We start from the raw sequence: 10,164 nt of genomic DNA, 5'->3' as shown, positions 1-10,164 counted from the left end.
GTAAATGTATCGACTCAACTTTGGACAATTTAAACATTTATATTATATTAAAACAGATTTTGAAAAACAATATGTTAAAGATTAGGCCTACGTCAGCAACACGCCCTTTGAACGGAACCAGGATTAAATGAGGCTAGGCTAAAAAAATGTATCACATGATGCAATGCTATTCCCATTCCCACTTCGTGTGATGCACAAAACCCTCATAAAGTAATGCAACCTACCCTATAATAGCTAAACTGTACCCACCCTTGTCGTGATGTCGTGTTGTTTCACATGTGATAACACAGTTCAACGACCTTGTGTGTGATAACAAACGGCTCAAGGTCATTTGAGCATGCACCCTTAACGATCACAAGGGAGCTATTTGACTGAAACAACTTCTAAAGCATTTTTGTTTAGAGAAATATGTATCAATAGTCAAAGGTAATAGTCTTTTCTATTTTATTTTGTGCTTTACCGATTTGTTTTAGAATATTTCGAATAATCATGACAATAAACTAAGACTTGTTTAATTTGGATATCAGTAATAACAATAATATTGTTTAAGGACGCCACTAAGCAAGGCCCCACTAGAAAAACACTAAGGCAATTTGATATAGATGTGATTTAAAAAAGAGTATGGAATGAATGAGAAACATTACGTATAGTTGTTAATGAATCACTCACTTTTGACTTTTGTTTTTATTGTGGTATCACCCATGTGGTATCATAATGTTGTTTTCCCTGAAAAACTAGTTTAAAATTTTTTTAGCAGAATTTTTATTTCATCTGTTCATAAGAATATGAGAACAATAAGTAAAATATTTAACAAAACAATGGCAGGAAGCAAGCACATGTTCATCAAGTTTTAACATGCATTAGGACACTCAATACCAATTTATTTGATAAATGTTTGCCGTAATTTCCATATTAAAAACATTTACTTGAAAATATCTAAATCGAATAGGGTAGCGAAAACATTAAATTCAAGAAAGTTAAAATGAAAACTAATTTTTTCACTATTGTAAGGGGTTTTAATAAGTTTGGTGTAGCTTCTAGTCAATGAAAAATGTAAATCGAATACCACGGACGAAACTTAAAAGACGTGAGACGTGAATAAGCCTTCATGATGAGTATAGTCTGTATGATTAGACCTGTCTCCCAACCGGAGGTCTACCTAGGAACTGGCCAATGACGTACAGGCCCGGGCCACTCCGAGGGATACAGAGGGCCAGGAGACAGAATGCAGCATACAGACTATAGGTTCATGATCTACCATTGCGTGAAATATCGGTACATTCGATTTGGCAGTCTTTGCGTTTACCATGTACAAACCATCGATATATAACTAGTAGTAGTTATATATCGATGGTACAAACAGACACTGAAAGACACAACTTCTTCATAATATAACAGATAAATATCAATATTTCACCTCTGTGGCCATATCATGCAGTGTTTCCAACATTGGTCACGTGGTCAAAGTGCGTGACTAGCCTGATAGAGCGTGACCTGTGTTTGACCTTGACCTTTAACCTATGATATCGACCACCAAGGTCAACGTGCCAGGTAACAAGGCCTGTTATCCAACTTTAATCCTTTACATTCATGCTGTTGCGTGTGGCAAAAACACAAGCCATGTATCTGATGGAATTTTATGGAGTGAATAGGTACAAAATACCACCACCACAGTAAACCTGCAGACTGAAGTAAATTTTCGTTTGCCAGAAACTTTCACCTTCATCTCATTGAAAATATTTCGCTTAAAATATGGAACCTATTCCCTAATGAAATAACATCAGGTTTAATGAACACTTTAGTATGAAATGGATAAATTTATTAAGTTTTATCAAAGTATAACCGTAAACAAGCTAACTACAACAATTTACTTATTCTTCGTGAGAGTAAACATGGTAGTTTCAAACTTAGTTAATTTTTATTTTCAAAAGTTTATGTTTACGGTACAAAAAATAGATGAACCATGACAACTACCCATATAGCTCATTTCTCAATTGGGGAATTCTTTCGGTGAAATAAATGTCAAAACTTTTAAAACTTGAATAATTTCCCAATTTTTTTACCATCCTGATTCGTTTGATTGTAAATAGGTTGAAGAATCATTTCTAAATAATTTTACCATTACCTTTTTTATATTTTCTAATCTTTATACATTTTATTTAGCAGTTTTCACCTAAAGGTTACCTTTCTGTAAAAAACATTCAAAATCAAAATCATCTGAAATGTGCTAAAAAGTCAATAAAGTGATTGAAGTTTAGTTAAATCGTTGTTGACAAACAAACAATTAGAGAAATGCGCAGTTTAACCCCCCCCCCCCCCACTGCTACTTCTCGCCAATGACGCGACTACAAGTTACACAGGCGATTGGACACTATTTTGGTCTTTAATTGTTGCCATGGAGACTAGGACTACCCCAACACAGATTGTATTGACTTCACCGCCTTTACATAACTGGTTCACAGTTTCAAACTGCAAATAGTTATTTCTCTTCGGTATTGAACTACAGTTTAACACTACTGTATTATTAGACTGTTTTAATGTTGGTAGTTAGTTTGAGGTGTGCAAGTAGATTACAAGTTGTTTCAGATCAAGCACTTACTGGAGAATTAGTTAAGACTACAATACTCTACAACGAGTAGTATTACGGTATAGAATCTACGATAGCAGCATACAAATGTTGGAATTGATATTTTGGGTTTGATAACTTTTTAGTGACGACTTAGTTTGTGATCAAAATGACAGGCGATTTAATGAAGGATATTGTTGTATTTTTTTTGTCAAAATAATGTATCGATAACATTACTGGCATCCTGTGAAATAAAGTTAGCAGATTAAAATAAGCAGATTTGGAGGGGAAAAGGTATGGATACACGAGTTTTAGGGTAAATTTGGATGGTTTTAGTTTCCAAAAAAATGCTGTTTTTCATCATGAATTCTTGGCTGAATAACATGAGAAAACATAGAATCTGCCTTAACATTTTTGAACAATTTTAAAATGAGCAATGCTGGTCACGCTAAAAAAAGGCCTACATTTTCAAGGAAAGATACGAATTTAATTACTAATGGTTAAACAAAACAATAATTTAAACACAAATTTGGACTAATAAACATTAGTAATATAAAAGATATAACACCTCGTAACCAAGATCAACGAGTACAATCCTATATTCTAAAACAAGCGCGTGTACGTACAAACTTTAAAAAATAAGATTTTAGACAGTTTCTTGAAAAAATTTTAAAATTATTATTGTGTAAAAATGTACGACATAGTTAATAAATATTTTTAATCCTTTACATTTTAGTTACATTATTGATAGCTGATAAACAAGATAAAATCAATCGTTGAATGTAAAAAAGTAAATAAAATATAGCGTTCATATATGTAATGCATGTATTGTAGAATGGTCATGGAAATTTCAAAATATTGATTCCTATTTCTATTGAGTTTGAACGCTGCAAATAGACTTCACATTGTCAAACTTGAAGTCTGCTTTGATGTGTTTCTATGTTTGGTGCGCTTGAGTGCGCTGCTGTCGATCAAATGGTTTTCTCTTATTTTAGGATAACATTTTCAGTGTGTTTTACTGCTTTGGTAATAATACCAAAGGCATAGTAGTTACTAAGATTAAATCTTCCGTTTTTCTTTCAGTTGTAAAATTTATGTAAGTTAATAAATTATAAACACAGTTTTAAAATGTAGGTAGCCGATCAAAAATTACAAAATAATCTAAATTAAGTTAATCTATTTGAAAAAAAAAACATCATCATATTCGTATCCTTCGAGTTTTATAAGAAAACATAATGAAGAGGTAATAGTTTTCTCAGAATGGCGTACAGACGAGACGAGATTCGTACGGAAAATGAAACGCAAATACAAAGCGGGTTCACAAATTGTTTACATTGATGCTCCAATAACATTATCATTGGGGTAGGCCGGTTGTCATGGATACGACGGGTGAAAGGTTTTAGAAATATCTTTTAAGGGTTCAAGGTTGAACACTTTCGACGCAATAACCCGGGTTGAAATTGTGCGGTTACCTCATTTCCAATTTTGAAATTATTCTCTCTTATTTGCGATCCTGTAAAGAGTTTTATATATTAGATTGAGGTGGTATTTGACTTAACGTTTTACAGACGATTTCAGTCGATTGTTGTCAGTCGTACCGATCTACTGGTAAAACAATTTGACATAATTTATTGTTTGATAAAGAGTTACAGAGAAAATTGCCAATACAGAAACCTATGTGAATGTAAAATAGTTCTGAGTCCTATTGCGATAAGGAGGAGTTGACAAGGGATCTTGATAACACTATTTATTTGGTTTAATACAATAAGTATTACTTTAACAGGTTGAGTTAATTTTGAATCAGTTTAGTTCAAGACACTGTATTACTAAATCCAAAAACATAATACTTATTGGACATGGAATTTAATTTTAGCTAATTCACTTCTAATTACCTTATCTGATATGTTTTGATCTAAGAACCTTCGGTGAAGGTTTTCATTTGAATGATTGATTATTAAGATATGACTTAAAACACGCTGCTAAATCACGAACAACCTAAATTGTTCAAAATTTGGAGTGATTTATCATTATAATTTTTTTTTTTTTTTATCGCAACAGTAACAATCGACTTCACTAACCTAACCTAACCTCTAATAAAGAATTGTCATAACAGGAAACCCCATCTGATATAAAGATATTTCGTTGGACAAATAGATTAACAATTATTTTAATTAAAGAAAACTGTTAATTCCTGTAGTTCATAGCCCTTTACAGTGATGGGAGACAACGATTGTTTCTGTGTAAGATTATCCTAAGACAACAGTTTGTATTCTCTTGTTTCACCTGAGAATCATCGGTCGATGTAATTAGACTTAATTGTCTGTAATTGCTCGATAATTACGATTAGTTTTGCGAGTTGTTTTGCCGTACTGTCATTTCACCCTAATAGCGTTACGCTTACTTGAATAACAATGAAGACTTGTACAGGTAATGTTGATTTTCTTGCAACGTTAGCATTACTGTATATTGCTGTATAAATACACTGTACATGTATTTATGCTGAGTTGTAAGTATTAGAATGTATATATATTTCCATTGTACGCTAATTTCTACGAAATAAAACCAGATTCTCTTTTAATTTTTGTAAGTTTTCCAGTATTATTTGACAATATATTTTTTTAATTAAGTCAAATAATCAGTTAATCTTGGTTACGAGGCCATTAAAGGCAAATAGCAATGATAGCACACAACTTTATTGTTATATATTCTAACGTTAACTGAACGAAACGTAAAAATTCAGTTGCAAAGTCATGTATTATTTATTGTATGTAGATATGAGGTTATTAAGAAACATACATTTTCAAAGTCGACGAATTTTTTTCTCTTGAAGTGGCTTAATTCCTACAACCGTACGCAACCTACAATGCTAAACCTTTGCTTCAGATCTTTTTACCGCAATGGGCCTATTTCCAATTCCTGATTGGCAGGAGGTCGGTCAATATGCTACATTATTCAAACGCAGGTCAATATATTGACCTACACCAGTCATTGACCTCCTAGGTCAATAGGCCATTCACTAGTGGTTCGATCAATTTATTGATATTATCTTCGTACGGTGTTATTACACGAGAACCAAAAAAATATTCAAAGCTCTCTCCATTTTAAAGTTGTATTCTAATATTATTCTTAATCTGACCTTTCACTTACAACTGAACTACGACAAGGACATACTGTATTAACGGACGCGGTTAGGTCAAAGATGAGTAAGAAGTGAGAGGGCAGACTCGTCATGGAATGAAACCTGTTTCTTCGGCCAGGACCAATTGTTGAGGATTGAATGATAAAGACAGCCTCACTTTTTGAAACTATAAAACACGCTTTAGACCTTCAGATTGATTAATTAACTTCTTGAAAACATCATGCAATTTTGTGAATATACAATATTTAAATTTTATAAGGTTTATGCCTTTAATGCAAGAATCTAAGTTGGTATACATGTAACCAAGCATAGTGTGATAAACTGAAGTGTTCAATGATATCAGGTAGGCAGCGAGGGAGTCATTAGTTGTAAGGAGATTCCTATGATCTCATTACACCTTAGACAATATGTTGCTCCTCTGTCTCATGACTTGATCATAACTGTGTAGCTGCACTATACATATAACAAGCATAATATGATAAACTGAAGTGTTCAATGATATCAGGTAGGCAGCGAGGGAGTCATTAGTTGTAAGGAGATTCCTATGATCTCATTACACCTTAGACAATATGATGCTCCTCTGTCTCAATATGCCGTGATCATCGCTGTGTATCATGTATCATGTAACAAGCATAGTGTGATAAACTGAATGTCTCATGTCGTGATCGTCACTGTATAACTATAGCTCGGCCGCTTAGAAAACGACCTGCGCGCTAATGCTAAACCAAAGCTGGAGGAGGTCGTTTTCTAAGCGGCCGAACTATACACTGTACACGTAACAAGCATAATATGATAAACTGAAGTGTTCAATGATATCAGGTAGGCAGCGAGGGAGTCATTAGTTGTAAGGAGATTCCTATGATCTCATTACACCTTGTTGCTCCTCTGTCTCATGTCGTGATCATAACTGTGTAACTACACTGTACATGTAACAAGCATAATATGATAAACTGAAGTGTTCAATGATATCAGGTAGGCAGCGAGGGAGTCATTAGTTGTAAGGAGATTCCTATGATCTCATTACACCTTAGACAATATGTTGCTCCTCTGTCTCATGACTTGATCATAACTGTGTAGCTGCACTATACATATAACAAGCATAATATGATAAACTGAAGTGTTCAATGATATCAGGTAGGCAGCGAGGGAGTTATTAGTTGTAAGGAGATTCCTATGATCTCATTACACCTTAGACAATATGATGCTCCTCTGTCTCAATATGCCGTGATCATCACTGTGTATCATGTATCATGTAACAAGCATAGTGTGATAAACTGAATGTCTCATGTCGTGATCGTCACTGTATTACTATAGCTCGGCCGCTTAGAAAACGACCTGCGCGCTAATGCTAAACCAATGCTGGAGGAGGTCGTTTTCTAAGCGGCCGAACTATACACTGTACACGTAACAAGCATAATATGATAAACTGAAGTGTTCAATGATATCAGGTAGGCAGCGAGGGAGTCATTAGTTGTAAGGAGATTCCTATGATCTCATTACACCTTGTTGCTCCTCTGTCTCATGTCGTGATCATAACTGTGTAACTACACTGTACATGTAACAAGCATAATATGATAAACTGAAGTGTTCAATGATATCAGGTAGGCAGCAAGGGAGTCATTAGTTGTAAGGAGATTCCTATGATCTCATTACACCTTAGACAATATGTTGCTCCTCTGTCTCAATATGCCGTGATCATCACTGTGTATCATGTATCATGTAACAAGCATAGTGTGATAAACTGAAGTGTTCAATGATATCAGGTAGGCAGCGAGGGAGTCACTAGTTGTAAGGAGACTCCTATGATCTCATTACACCTTAGACAATATCAATATGTTGTTCCTCTGTCTCAATATGTCGTGATCATAACTGTGTAGCTACACTATATATGTAACAAGCATAGTGTGATAAACTGAAGTGTTCTATGATATCAGGTTGGTAGTGAGGGAGTCATTAGTTGTAAGGAGATTCCTATCATCTCATTACACCTTAGACAATATGTAGCTTCTCTGTCTAGCTATATGTCGCTATCATTCCTGTGTAACTACACTATACATTTAACAAGCATTTTTATGGTTATGCATTTTCAATTCTTTAAAATTAGACTACGTTACGACCTATAACCATTAGAACTATTATCAAAGCATAAAAAAAAAGAACTTGCGATAATTGAGCAATAAATAATTATACATACAGGCATATATACAGCTTTACAATGAATTGTTATTAATGTGCACAATGAATATTTTACATGAGTACATAATTCCCAAGGATTACATACAGCTGTTCCCGAACATACCTACCACAGTCATATGCCATAACCTACATTGCCAATAATTACTGCTTTTAATTGGCCAAGTGCAAACATTACACCACATGGCACACAATAACCTAATGACACATTCACGATTAACACACCTAAAATATGTTACATTACCATCTGCATTGTGTTACATAGGTAAAATTCACGCATACCGTGAATCAAAGATAAATTAGGAGTTTCAACATTGGTTCTAGTTTCGTTATGTGTTAAATTTCTATGTTTATGTTTTCGAAATGTTGTGTTCGTTCCGTGACGGATGGGTTGACATCGGAGGAGTGCCAAGTCACGTATTGACCTGGGGAGGTTGGATTGACGATCCTCTGCCACCGGGAGGGACAGTGTTACTCTTCATGTGCGGAGTTCCAGGATTAACTTTCTTCTACAAAACGTTTCTAGAAGAACTCTACAACCGTCTCAAGATACCCGTTTGGACTATTTGCATCGCAGGGCATGAGCTCCCACCACGCCACAGTGGACTGTCCCTAACCAAGAGCAAGAGCAGATACGATAACGTAAGAGCACAAGCTACTCACAAAAAGGAGTTTGTCAACAAGTACTTACCACCTGACAAAAAAGTTATTTTGGTTGGACACTCTTTCGGAGGTAAAATGGTGTTGGAGCTTTTGAAAGACGAAGAGTTGGAGAATCGAACCGAGAAGTGCTTCTTGTTGATGCCGACGATCGAGAGGTTCGCTGATTTGCCTAGAGCTAGGTTCTGGCTGAAAATATGCAATTTGGGGATAATTTATTTGATAGTGCTGTTTGTCTGGTTGTTATCTTTGCTGCCGTTGTCTTGGCGCAGGAAGTACGCGCTGTGGTATTTCCACTCCAGAGGATTCAAGAACGTGGACGAACACTGTGTGGACGCTATGGCTGAGCTTAGTGGCAACACTGAACTTTTCAATAACGTCAGAGCTTTGGTGTATGACGAGTTGGAAGCGGTGAAAGAACTCGATGTTGGAGTTTTGAGAAAGATAAGTGACAGGACTAAGGTATTCTTCGCCATGAACGATTACTGGGCTCCGCTGACTCATTATCACTCACTAAAGGTAGCCGTGCCACGACTGGAGGTTGAGATATTGGACAGCGAGTTCAAACATGCATTCTCTGTTACAACTCCTCACAATATGGCGGACATTATAGTTGGTGAGCTCCATATTGATCATATACAAGTGTGTAATTAGGGATAAATTCATGATTAAACTAGGAATAGTATGGTTAGCCTGTCTTGTTTTGATGACTGTGTTGAAAGTGCCAATTACTGTACAGAGGGGTGCGAAGTAGGTATAAAAAAGTTGTAGTGTTGGTGTAAAAGAACAGCAGTTTGAATCGTTTTTAGAACCTTTTAAATGATCGGACGTCCAAAACAATAACCTCAAACTGTGTGTTACCTGGGATGTCTTGAGACACCGTCATTTACAAATTTGAATTTAAGTGAAAAGTTAACTACAGTACTATCAACCAACTACATATTATGTTAACCTACTTTTGCACCTTTTTAGAACCATTGTTAATTCATATGTCATTAGTAAAATAATAAAAGCGGTATTAGCCTAGTTTGAAGTTCTACACCACCAGTTAAAACTCAGTGGATTCGTGTTTATCCTAAACTGGATCCAGATATTTTAGATCATTGGGTTTGGTTTTGATGGTCCAGAAACAGCTGATGGTCTAAAATCATGAAGATGTGCAAGACATCGCTCTTCACACATCCTTCACTCATGTTAAGGTTGAATAGAAATACCTCCTACCTCCAGTTATGTCTCCATCTAAATTGGGAGTAATAATAATGAAAAATCTTACCGGAATAAACAGCATGGCAATTATTTATAGTCTCCTTCTCCTATCACTAGCTAAGCCTAAGATCCATATTTTTGAACTTTATCAGCAATCAGCACACTTCCAAAAGTTAGAACGGCAGAACGCGCAGCAAACAGAATGCCTTCCTTTCATCTTACATGGTTGTATCTCATCAGTGTTTAGTGATTTACCATCTAAAACCAGGGCCGGATTTAGCATTTTTGCGCCCCTAGGCCCAAATAATCTTCCGCCCCCTAGTCTGGTCACAGTTACTTTCCTTCAAACCTTTATTAAAAACTATATCATGCCCATAGGCCTAAGTTATTTGCTTGAATA

At 35.4% G+C, this 10,164-nt stretch overlaps 1 protein-coding gene across 1 annotated transcript; it reads left to right on the top strand.

The window, feature by feature from the left end:
• The first annotated feature begins 8,131 nt into the window (after positions 1-8,131).
• On the top strand, positions 8,132-9,773 carry LOC129002815 (lipid droplet-associated hydrolase-like). Its single transcript, XM_054430891.1, has one exon. The coding sequence runs from the start codon at positions 8,262-8,264 to the stop codon at positions 9,210-9,212; it is 951 nt and encodes a 316-aa protein (XP_054286866.1). The 5' UTR covers positions 8,132-8,261; the 3' UTR covers positions 9,213-9,773.
• The last annotated feature ends 391 nt before the right edge of the window (positions 9,774-10,164 follow it).

The sequence above is a fragment of the Macrosteles quadrilineatus genome, unplaced genomic scaffold, assembly GCF_028750875.1.
Source record: "Macrosteles quadrilineatus isolate MER2022 unplaced genomic scaffold, UCM_ALF_1.0 Scaffold_9__3_contigs__length_116548681, whole genome shotgun sequence".
NCBI lineage: Eukaryota > Metazoa > Arthropoda > Insecta > Hemiptera > Cicadellidae > Macrosteles > Macrosteles quadrilineatus.
The sequence above is the reverse complement of the archived record's forward strand: the minus strand, read 5'-3'. Positions and strand labels throughout refer to the sequence as shown.

Excerpts from the sequence above, each read along its gene's own strand:
- LOC129002815 (XM_054430891.1), top strand. The coding sequence starts at position 8,262 with ATGTTGTGTTCGTTCCGTGACGGATGGGTTGACATCGGAGGAGTGCCA.